The sequence below is a fragment of the Lissotriton vulgaris genome, chromosome 3_1 (genome assembly GCF_964263255.1).
Source record: "Lissotriton vulgaris chromosome 3_1, aLisVul1.2, whole genome shotgun sequence".
NCBI classification, from domain to species: Eukaryota; Metazoa; Chordata; class Amphibia; order Caudata; family Salamandridae; genus Lissotriton; species Lissotriton vulgaris.
In genome coordinates, this window is record NC_141689.1 from 1,028,652,648 (window position 1) to 1,028,665,084 (window position 12,437).

At 45.2% G+C, this 12,437-nt stretch overlaps 1 protein-coding gene across 1 annotated transcript in view; it reads right to left on the minus strand.

The window, feature by feature from the left end:
- ERMP1 (endoplasmic reticulum metallopeptidase 1) overlaps nucleotides 1–12,437 on the minus strand; it is a 572,215-nt gene that overhangs the window by 141,711 nt on the left and 418,067 nt on the right. The window contains exon 8 of the mRNA XM_086961418.1: nucleotides 20–240. Within this exon, the coding sequence (XP_086817544.1) occupies nucleotides 20–240 (221 nt within the window). The remainder of the gene's footprint in view (nucleotides 1–19; nucleotides 241–12,437) is intronic.

Sequence of the window (12,437 nt, forward strand, 5' to 3'; positions counted from 1 at the left end):
ATCAAAGCGTTGCACCTACCACAAAGAAGTACTTCTTGGCTAAGGTATGGACGAGTATTAACTTAGCCAGTGCTGCAGACCCGTAGAGGAGTACTGAAACATAGAAGTGTGTGTACCAGGAGAGGGAATGGCCAGTGACAGAGATGAACAGTGCTATAATGAGAACTGTAACTATGGCGCTGAACCAGCTGATTAACATGATGCCAATGCCGTAGACAAGATCCCTCATGTGGCCGACACCTGAAGAGGAAAAGAGGCGCTAGTTAGTATTATAAAACCATTTTAAAACCGAATTTGACGACTGTCAAATGATTCAGTAGTGCAAAAGTGATGAAAGTCAACGTACTGTACCAAAGTTTGACCACTGGGAACTCCTGCAGTGTGCTTTAAAACCAACCCCAAAAATAATTACAAGAATTCTTCAGTCAGGCCTATGGAATTGAAAAACAATGTAGAGGACACAGGAGCAGGCCCCTTCTTGAGGAAGTACGCATAGAACAGGGGAGGTAAATGCAACTCGATTGAATTGTGTGCTGAGTTCCTGTAAAAAGAACTTCCACGTTGTCAAAGTTTACATTACATTTTGTACGAGTTTTAAGCAGTAGAATTATTCCTCTTATTTTTATACACCATTTTGTACAAACGGTACTTCCACAAACATGTAAATTCACAATCCATTCCCACAACTTGATCATTACTCTTTGCTTGTGGAGTATATGGCATTAAACAAAGTCTGCACTCCCCATACTTCTTTCACAAATCCTGTTCTTTGAGCTTTAATATAAACGTCTAATTGATGGGAAATCCCACTTTTCTCCTCCTGTTATTTTGCAACTTATCCCTCACTCATTAAAAAGTCATTATTAACGTTTGATATAGTGCTTCATTGCTGCCCTTTTGTTTCTACTATTATCCAATTCATGGTGCTCGCCATTTACGCCAAACAATTTATACCACAGACCCCGGTGATCTTCATATCACCACAATAGTCCGTGGCAAGCGTTCAAATCTTTCAACCATCCTGTCTTAGTTCTCTATGTGTCTCACAATTTCAAGCCTGCACGTGCTGTATCTCAGCTTGGCTCACAGTTAAGCGATGCTTCTCTTTCGACCGCGTTTTCAATTGTGATATTTATCAGTCACTTCCTAATCCAGGTGTGCCTAATATTAGAAACGTCTAGTAGTTCAGCGTCTTAATAACCCTGAAATATATTCCACTATTCCAAAACTTACTTCTCTTGAGCGTGCCCCGACAAAAACGTTCCTCTTCAGTAGTACTGGCCGCCAATCCTGGACGGATGCTGGTCTCTGGGTAACCAGGTTATGTTCTGCTTAGGCCTCTTCAGCTAGGCTGGGACGCTCTCCATTGTGATGTATGCTAGTCCCAGGATGATGTCATGCTTCCAGGTGTGAGCGTTTCTTCAGTAAGTGTCCAGCTGTGTCTGGCGTAGCTGTTTGGGGTTTTTACTCATTAAACTATACACATTAGAAGATTTGGTGTGTGTCCTGCTTTCAACATAACAATTTTGGAGAAGACTTGGCCAGACACAGGGCAGAGGTACCTTAACCCCAAATACGAAAGGAGGAGGAGTAACGGACAGGCTCCCTCTGTCTCAGTGATGTTCGTCTGGAAAGCGGCAACTGCTGGTAATCTTGTGACATGCTTTCAAATAACACAGGTACCGGTGGAAAGCACATAGGGGCCTTGATGAGGTCAGCACTTTGTTGACCTTGATTTCTGGGTGCAGGAAGAGGCTGGCTGCCGGGCAAACGGCCCTCAAAGGCATGTCGGCAGTACAAATGAGTTTCGTCTCGGTTTGTATTCAAACTGGAGACGAACGAAGAAATACAAAAAATTTAAAACGCACTCGCAACAGGCACAACCCATTTCTGAACCCAGGACCTGGAAACATATCCCTGTACAGCTCAGGCCTGCTCCAATTTAGGAAAAAGCTGAAGACACACCACTTTAAAGAACACTGGATCAGGTTGCACTAAAAGTCAACTTTCGCGTCAAAGCATGTAGACCCTGGTCAGTGAACTCCTGATACAAGTCTCCTGGACAAAACAACAGAGTCAGTAACAATGGGAAACCGAGGAGCAGGCTGACGCTTGGGTACTGAGCCCGGGACTTTCAGACCTACATTAGCGATGAATTCTCGTTCATGTCAGCATGTCCTTTGAGCCACAAGTGAACACAGCCCCTAAGTGAGGCTTCGACCACCCAATGCGCCTGCAAAGGATACTTCACCTCCCAGAGACGAGCCAAAGGATCACGCTGTCGATTCTTGGCTCACCGTTGTATTGTAGGAAAACATTAAACAGAATCATAGAAGTTCGATCTTCAGAAATAGTTTTTTCTTTAACAATAAAAGAAGAGTAAAGAAGACACCCACGGAGGACAGGAAACAGTCCAGTGAAGCTGCTGTCCAGTTGAGCCTCAAGGATAGAATACCGCGACTAGGCAACAGCGCCACCATGGAAATAGAATAGAACATTATAATAAAACTCCAATGCAAAACATGTGTTAAAGGGATACAACACTCACCTATGGTCATGCTGAAGTTACTGTAAAATCTCTAACCTCCAAGGCCTGCTTAGAATGATGTAATACAACTTCTTTGCGGGAGAAAGGTCAGTACTGAATTTGAGCCAGTGGGTTCCGGTGCTCGGCACAAGTACTTAATTGTCAACACTGGCACTGTGGTATCCTAAGTACGGTGCATGCACCCAGTACCATAGCAACTGGGTGATGCCACGAAGCAGGATTCCAGAATAGTGTGACCGCTTCAGTTGAAGGAGAGCTGTCCTAGTTATGAGATGTACCTGCTTGCTCTCTAATTAAGGAGTTTACTTAACTAACTTTGGATTCAATCATGATTACAATTAGGTGACGATTGATGGTGAGAATATTAAGCAAGCAGAGAATATGGACCCATGCAGTTCCTGTAATCTTTAAAGGATTTTCTGATCGCTATTGAGCTGAATGGATTATGGAAAATTCAGATTACAGCTCATAACCATCATTGTATCTCTTCACAAAAAAACACTACAAGGAATTACCCTGCTAATTTAACCGTGGATGCATTACGTGAAGTGATCCTATCTCTAATCAGCGGAAAGTCAAGGACTCACTCACATTTTAATTGTAACTAGAGTGGACCTGACTGAGTGGATGGAGGTGGATGACTGCTTCTAACGTACTACTGGATGCCTGAACTTTACTAGAGATTGGAAGTTGGAAGTAACATTGGTTTTACCTCAAAAGGCATCTTGTAACTGTACTAGTCAGCCGTATTGTTCCAGCGGCGGTGCAGTTCCAGTGTGCAAGATTCTGCATCATGGCACTGGCGCGTAGAGACCTCCATGCGCACTTTGTTCAGCGTTCTTCGTTCCTAAAGAGAATATACGCACGACGTGTCGACCTCCTGGGAAGCAAAACGTCATCGCGTAGGGTCACGCCACGTGACCTTACGTCCCTCCATTTTGTTTTCTTTGTAACATTAGGCCGGTCGAATAGCAACGGAGATCGAGTCTATGAAGGAAAGGATCGGAGCAACAGAAAGCTGTTTTCGGGTAAATTACCCAACTCTGCATAAGGAAGAGCAGTGGAAGCGTCAATATTTTTGTTTCTCTGTGTCACTCATTTTAATTATTATTATTGTTTATTGTTCGTTTACTTAAAATCATGACAATTTAAAAACAAACAAAAAATAAGTTTCATCTTAAATGCAACAACAAATTCTACTCACTCATTTTAAGGTATTTTATCTTTATTTATTTATTTTAGAGTTTTATAGAGCGCGAACTTGACCCGTAAGGGTATCAGGGTGCTTCACAGAGTCAGAGAGTCATACAATAGGCAGGATATCACAAAAGTACTGTACATCAGAGCGCTTTACAGAGTCGAAGAGTCGTACAATAGGCAGGATATCACAAGAGTACTGTACATTAGGGGGAGGGGGTGCTGGGTACCAGAGGGATGGGAGAATACAAGGAAAGCACTACAATTACAGTTACTGAAGACAAACCCCAGGTTTCTTGATGGGGCGAGGTCGCAGGATGAGGGCAGTAGTCTGAGGTGGTTGTGGAACCGGTTTAGCCAAGGAATTTACCCATGAGGAAGGATTTAAACTCCTTTTTGAAGCGTGCCAGGGAGGGGATTCTTCTGATGGCTGGTGGGAATGAGTTCCATATTCTTGGTGCAGCCCCAGCGAACGGCCGATTGTAGATTTTTTTTCCAGAAAACATGCAGGCTGGAGTAGGAGGGCATTGGCCGATCGTGAATTTCTGCCTCCTCCGGAAATCACAAGTTTCTGTGCAAGATGCGCAGAGGAGTTTGAGTGCAAGGCCTTATGCGTGATGCATGCCAGCTTGAGTTGAATCCTAGCCTCGAGAGGAAGCCAGTTCAACGCTTTCAGATGAGGAGTGATCTGATCAAATTTCCTTGTGCCGGTAAGTAGTCTGGCGGATGCATTGAGGCAGGCTTTTAAGGGTGCTAGGGAGATCTTGGGTAAACCAGAGAGGGTGGAGCAGCCATAATAACTAATGATTGGACTGCAAGTTTTAGGTCGGAAGCGTCAAGAAAGGGTTTCAGTTTCCATAGGTAGCTCAGGTGGAATCTGGCAGATTTGGCCATTGAGTTGATGTGGTATCGCATGTTTAGGTCATAATCCAAGGTAATTCCCAGAGATTTGGCCGAGTCTACAATCGTCGGGGGAAAGTTTAAGGCTGTGATAGATTTAATCCATGTCTGGATCTCAGAGTTGCTTTTGGGGGGGGGGGGGATTAGGAGGAACTCAGTTTTCTTCGCATTCAGTTTGAGTAGGTTGGAGGAGAGCCATTGGACGGTCAGCTTCAGGGCTTCATTCAAGGTGAGGATCTCATCAAGAGATGAGATTTTTATGTAGATCTGAGTGTCGTCGGCGTACATATGGTAGGAGATATTTGCAGTGTGAAGGACTTCGGCAAGGGGTTCTAAATAGAGGTTCGAAAGGGTGGGGGACAACGTTGATCCTTGAGGAACTCCCACCATGACCAAGGAGGGAGCGGACAGGTAGCCGTTGATTAGAAATCTCTGAGATCTAAGAACTAAACCAGTCGAGGACTGTGCCATCTAATCCCATCCTAAGTTTGAGGCGTTCAAGTAGCAACTCGTGGTTGACCGTGTAGAAGGCAGAGGATAGATCTAGGAGGATTAGGAGACCGGTTTTGTCTTGGTCAAGGGCTTGTAGAGCATCATCGACGATGTGGAGCATGGTAGTTTCAGTGCTGTGTCCAGGTCGGAAGCCAGATTGGCAGTCATCAAGTAGATGGAAGTTGTTGATGTGGTGACTTCGCTGTAGTTGTACACACTTTTCCAGCACTTTAGCCAAGAGAGGAATGTTGGAAATCGGTCTAAAATTGTCTGGGGAGGCTGGCTTCAGCGACAGCCTTTTCAGAATGGGGAGGACTTGGCCCACTTTCAGAGAGGTCGGGATTTATCCCTGCCGGAGAGAGGCATTGATTATCGCAGTCCAGCTAGGACTAATGGATTGGGCAGCGGTCGCAACACAGTTTGAAGGGAGCGGGTCGATGTAATGGTTGTTTGGGTTTAAGGTGGAAAGGATTTTGGCGTAGTGTGAGAATTCGGTCCAGTGTGCTAGATTCTTTGGTGAGGACTGTGGAGGCGGGGGGGGGGGAGGAGGTGGAAGGTCAAGGTTCGGTACAGGGAGTGAGTGAGTGAGTCAGCACTAAGTTCGTTACCTAATGTTTTGATTTGGTTTGCGAAAAACTAGGAGAATTCCTCGGAAGAGATGAGACTTGGGGTTTTCTTTCGCTGTTTTGAACAGTTTGTTCGATTGGTGTTTGACCATCTCAAAGAGTTTGCATGGTCTGTTCTGGGCATTTCCTAGTTCCGCTCTAAAGAACTTTTTTTTTTTAAGTGGAGGATGTTCTTGTATGTATTTCTGGCCTGACAAACAAGTTTTAGCTGTCTCCAGATTCTTTTGGCTTGTCGGAGGGATCTCCTCTCGTTGTTGAGGGAACCAGTGAACCATGGGTTTCTAACTTTGACTTGAGTTCCTTTTAGTTTAAGAGGGGCTAGGACATCAAGAATGTTCAACATCGTAACAGAGTAGTGATCATTGAGGTCACTGACCGATGTGATGTGTGTGTGTGTGTGTGTGTGGTGGTGGGGGGGGGGGGGAGGTAGGATTTGCAGCTGATCTCAAGTTCATTGTGGTCTAGGTTTTTGGTGTCTCTGACCCAGTGTTTTTGGGAGCACCGGTTGTGTTGCCCTTGTCTTGCGGGTGCCAGGTAGAAGGAAGGCGATGGCGTGGTGGTCAGACCAGTCACAGGGGTCTATAGAGATAAGCTTGACGGTTGTCTCCTTAGAGAAGATCCAGTCAAGAGTGGCCCCTTTCGAGTGGGTTGGAAGTGAGCAAGCTTGGGTCAGGGCTTAATCAGCCAGGAGGTCTTTAATGGCGATGACATGAGGATCCAGATCATTCCAGTGCAGGTTGAAATCTCCAAGGAAAATGTCTTTGGTGTTTGGGGAGCTCTTAGCCGTGATAATTTCCATGAGGTAGTCAGTGAAGGGGTCGTTCATGCCTGCGGGGTGGTAAAAGATGTGCAGGTTGCATAGGTGTGTGGTGTTACTGCAGATTGGAGGGCTAGATATTCACAGGAATCGGTGGTATCCGCCAGAAGCTCTGTGACAAGGAGGTTAGAGCGATGGATGCAGGCGATGCCACCACCTTTTTTGTTATGTGGTCTGTCTGGCCTAGCAATGTTAAAGTTGGGGGGGGGGGGGGGACTAAGGTCAAGGCATGGAGATGAGGAATCATTAAGCCATGATTCTGTTAGAATAGCTAAGTCGGTGTTATTGTTCAGAATGAGAGCACCTACATCGGCGGCATGCTTTACTGCCGATCGGCAGTTAATTAAGAGACCGGTCAGAGCCGGGAAGGAGGTGGTGTCGGGAGTCCGGGCAGACAGGTGTACAGGTGCAAGATTGCTACTGATCACCCTTCTATTAAAGAGGGGAGCTGATCTGCAAGGATTGATAGCGACCGTGCAGATGGGGTGTGGAGCACTCACGTCTGATAGACAAGGAACTCAAACAAAGAAAATGCGCTACTAGGCTGGCAGAGCGAAAATGGAGACAGACAAAAAGCGCTCAAGATAGACACTTATACAAAGCAGCTCATAGACAGTATATGCAGGACATCGCTGAGGCTAAAAAAGTCTATCTGGGAAACAGGATTGCCCTAGCAGCAAATTCGCAACGAGAACTATTCAATATTGTGAAGGAGTTTACCACACCCCCAGGTGCTCAACAGGCGCTTCCTGACTCCAAAACATGGGTCGATTCTGTGGCCTCGTACTTTCATGATAAAATAACCGAAATTCATGAACGATTTCCTAAGCAAACAACTGAGGTTGAGGCCAGCACTCCTCCCACTGAAAGGCAAACCTCTCATAACAGCCATGATAACACGTTGAAACTGTTCTTGCCCTTGACTGAGCAGGACGTAAATCACGCACTGCTGAAAATGAAATCTGGAGCACCGGGCGACCCTGCTTCGCCACAAGTCTTACATAAAATCTCCCCAGTTTTGATCCCTACCTTGACAAACATTTTTAATCAGTCAATACAACAGTGCGCTGTCCCTGACCATTGGAAAAAAGCTATAATCAGGCCCATTCTGAAGAAACCAAACGCTGATCCTGATCAATTTACTAACTATAGGCCCATCTCCCTTCTGCCACTCTTTGGGAAAGTCATGGAGACCCTAATAAATAAACAACTTGTTGCCCACCTGGAATCAAATAAACTCCTCGATCCATCCCAATCCGGTTTCAGGGCATTCCACAGCACCGAAACAGCCCTGCTGGAGGTTGTAGATAATATCAGGCTGTCCCTAGACTCAAAAAAATCAGCCATCCTGATATTACTGGATCTATCTGCGGCCTTCGACACCATCTCGCATCGCATACTGTTGGAGCGCCTTGTCGAGATTGGTGTCGAAGGAAACGCTCTTAAATGGATATCAAGCTATCTTGAAAATAGACGATCAAGGGTCCAAATCGGTGACCACACCTCCATCTCCTATAAAAATGATAAAGGAGTCCCACAGGGATCTATTTTAAGCCCGACTCTTTTCAATATTTATGTTTCCCCCCTGGCCAAGATCATCAGAGAATGCGGTTTTGGGACAATATCCTATGCTGACGATACCCAAATTCTCGTCACCATTAGCCAAAACAATGACGATGCTAAATTTAGGTTCAAAAATTGTATGATTAATATACAAGAGTGGATGACTAGAAACTACCTCATGATGAACGCAGGGAAGACCGAAGTCATGCTCTTTGGCAAAGCTGACCAAATCTGGTCATCGGACTGGTGGCCTGACGCCCTGGGCATGTGCCCTGCCCCCAAACCTTACGTCAGGAACCTGGGTGTAATCCTAGATAACAAGCTCACCATGTCCGAACATATAAAAAAAATAGTTGGAAGTAGCTATGGCCAGATACGCAGTTTGAGGAAGATCTTTAAATGGATCCCTCTTTCAGCACGCATGCCCCTAGTTCAAGGGCTGGTTATAAACAGGATGGACTATGGAAACGCTCTGTTCTCAGCCATCAATCAGTCACTACTAAACCGACTTCAGGTTCTTCAAAACACGGCTGCAAGGCTAGTACTAGACCTTCCTCCGCGAACCCCGTCAGCAGCTTGTCTCAGAACGTTGCACTGGCTCCCCGTTAAAAAACGCATAAAATTCAAACTCTGCTGTCTGGTTCATAAGGCAGTAAATGGACATGGACCAGTTTACCTAGAAAGGAAACTTAAGGCCCATGTCCCACTTAGGACACTGCGCTCCTCTACTAAAGCCTTCTTATCCGTTCCCAGAGTCCGGACGGTTAGGAACGGGGACCGAGCCTTCAGCAAAACCGCTCCAGAAGCATGGAACTCCCTCCCCACACCGTTGAGAGAAGAGCCAGATCACGTCAGATTTCGGAAACTGCTCAAAACCTGCCTCTTTAACCTTTAGTATTCCATCCCTCACACTCCTCTGAATCTGCTGAATCTAAAGGATCTTGTCTGCTCCTAGCGCTCTGAGACCTTTGGGTGAATTACGCGCTTTACAAGTGAAATAAATGTAAATGTAATGTAAGGAGAGGTAGGGGCTGCATTATGGTCCTGGAGAATGTCATGGATTTCCTTTTCAGTGAGGTCTAGTGGATTTGTTGTGACGAGGGGAAAGGTTGTAGGAGAGGGCAAGGTCAAGGGTTTCCTCCTCCGATAGGCAGCTAGGGTGCTTGCGAGGGCGAAAATGCCTCAAGGATGTCGGTAGTGGGCGTTTGGGGAGCTCTGGGATGGGAAGGGGAATTCAGCTGAGGCATGAGGCTAGCAAAGGAGAGTTTGCCGAGGTGAAGGAGGTTCGTTAGATCCAGGATGGAGGAGTGGATGCTCTGAATTATTTTGGAGGCTCTGGAGTGCAGGGAGTGGATATATGTGGAGGCGGGGTTGGAGGGTTAGGATGGACATGGAAGGGGTGGATTGAGTGTTAGCGGGGCTAGCTTGACCTGCATCAGCAAAAGTCGTAGAAGCCGTAATGGTCTTAGAGTCCGAGTGGGGAGCATGGAGGGAGGAGACCAAGAATCCCGGGTTGATTTCATTCGGGGGGTATGTAGGAGGACTGAGGGGGTTAAGGTGTGCTGTGTTGGAAACCGTGGATTCCGAGTGAGGAGCATGAAGAGAGGGGATCAAGGGTCTCGGGTAAATTGCGTTGGGAAGGCTGGTAGGAGGAATGAGGGGATTAGGGTGTTCGGTGTTGGGGAGGGGGTCGGATTAAAGTCAGGCCGGGTGTTGGTCGGCTTCCCAGTGTCATGCACATGGTTTCGGAGAGTGGTAAAGAGATAAGCAAATCTGTCAAGGTTTTTTGTTGAGGCTTGGATCAATACAATGCCGCTTTTGTAGAGGCTGATGGTGAGGTCAGCTCGTAGGGTTGCTGAGGGCACTATTGTGAGCTTAGTGCCGTAGGGTATGTCCTGGATGAGCGTACATTGAGGAATAGCGAAAAGGTATTGCGCCAGGAGGAGATTCTTCTGGAATAGAAAACTAAGTCGTTGATGACGGTGCCTTTGTCCGCACAGAAGCGTAGGTCAGAGATCAGTGACTCAGGATGGTTTTTCAGGGTGAGGTGTTTGAAGGCTTTTGTGGCGGTTTTTGAGAGTTTAGGGGGTAAACCAGGGTGTAGGTTTGTCCCAGAGGCAGTCAGACCAGGACCAACGATGTTGGCTAGGGTAGGGCAAGCTCGGGGAGACCTGGATCTGTAACTAGCAGTTATTATTACCATAATCATTAGGATGGTGGAACTTTATAGAGGATAACAAGTTGTCCGGGTTGTGGGTTAGTTCCTAAGAAACAGCTTTCTTTGTGGATTGTAGCAGGTTTTTTGTAGGTTAATACAGTCGGTCAGTGACACTTCAAGATGGCCGCCCTAGTTTGTAATGTTTGTGCAGTCCTCTTTCTGTTACAGCTGACTGGGTTTGTGCAGTCCTCTTTCTGATACAACTGACTGAGGACAAGCCTGGTTGGGGTCCAGTTAGGGGTCCTTGTTTGTTTTTACGGAGCAGTCCTCTTTCTGTGGACGCTATCAGGAGCTGCCATTTTGAAGGGAAGGTCTGAAAGATGGTGTGAGGGTAGATTATTTATACAAAATGGCTGGGTGCAACAAAGTAGTTATTTCCATCTATCAAAAAATTTACTTTCCTCTTCGGTGATATGCTCACCGCATATCTGACAAATGCCTTCTACTCTACGGTGATGTGCACACCTTACTTTAATTGAATTTATTTATGCACATCTTTACCTTGTGCACAATATAGTGTTTTGTTCAACTTAGAATGAGATATGAGGATGTGTAGACTATTACCCTACTTTATTATGGCATCTCAAAGTGGATTAAATCCTCCAGTACCATTCATACCCCGTCCAGGTGAACCTTTAATTAAATGGTCTGATTGGAAGGACTACTTTTTCAACTATGTTGCGGCACTTGAGGAAGAAAATGATGAGACATTTACTCAATCCAGAAAGAAGATTATGCTTCTTCATAGTTTAGGTCCTGAAGGTAACAGAGTATTTAATCAAATGGAAAAGAAAGTAAGAACATCTGACAGTGGAAATGTGTTTCTTGATGCTCTTGAAGATCTAGATTCGATTTTATCACCCACCTGTATGTGTAGGTATTAGTAGGTATGAATTTTTGCAAAGCAAGCAGGGTAAGTCGGAGTCTGCTGAGGACTACGTTGCCTCTTTAAAAAAGTTTAGCGACTTTGGCTCCTCCGACTAGCCGACACACAGATCCCACCAAAGCGTAATCCCAAACAGTCACAATGATTCTTCATACATCTAGCACCGCCCTGTTTTCCTATTTTTTTGTTTTGTGGACAGGGAGTTGGGGGGGGGGGGGGGGAGGGCAGAATTTGTTATCCTGGTTTCCTTGCTCCACCTGCAGGCTTTCCCTTGTAGACCCGCTCCCTGCCTTTTACTCAGTAATGCTATCATTATCGACATTCGATGTCTGTATTGCACTGTATTTAAGGAGCAGTGGGTCATGTTCTCCTTTTCTCTGTATGAAAATTAATAAAAGATTTAACCATAAAAAAGTTAGCGATTAATTGTGAATTCGGCACTCTTCATGATTGTTTTATCAGAGCTCAATTAGTAATGCCTTCGAACAACTTCTCTATCCAGGAGAAGTTGTAGACTTGTGGGGATGCACCCCTCAATTACATTTTTGCCATAGTAAGAAAAGCTAAGATGTCTAAGGTGCGGAAAAGTAGCCCTCAAAGGCAATGAAGAATGATTAACAGTTAGCAAGGTCTCTTACAACCATACAAAAAGAAATGAAAAACGCCCTTCATCTGATGTTAGTAAAAAGTTTAATGTTATTAACAAATCTAAAATAGACAAAACCTCAAGTTGTTACAGATGTGGATATAATGGGCATTATGCCAACAACATTAAATGTCCAGCGTTAAAGTCAAAGTGCACATATTATGGCAAAATTGGTCACTTCAGCAAGGCGTATAGAATAAGAATAAACAAAAAAGTAGTTGGATGTATTGATGAGAATAGTTCAGAAGTAAATAATTTGAACTCATCCAGTGATGAAGGGATTTTGTGTATTATTGACGGTCATGATTCAAATGATATTGTATCAAACGTTAACGCAAAGTCAAAAAAGAAACCTACTTGTGATATAAAGATTGGTGGCATAAAAGTACATATAGTCCCAGATTCAGGTTCCTCATGCACAATAGTTCAGCGAGATATAAGGAATGAGTTGTTTGCTAGCACTCTAAATAAAGATTTACAGCCGACAGAAATACAACCGGTAACGTTCATTGGTGAAAGGATCCCCATGGTTGGATTTGTGGAG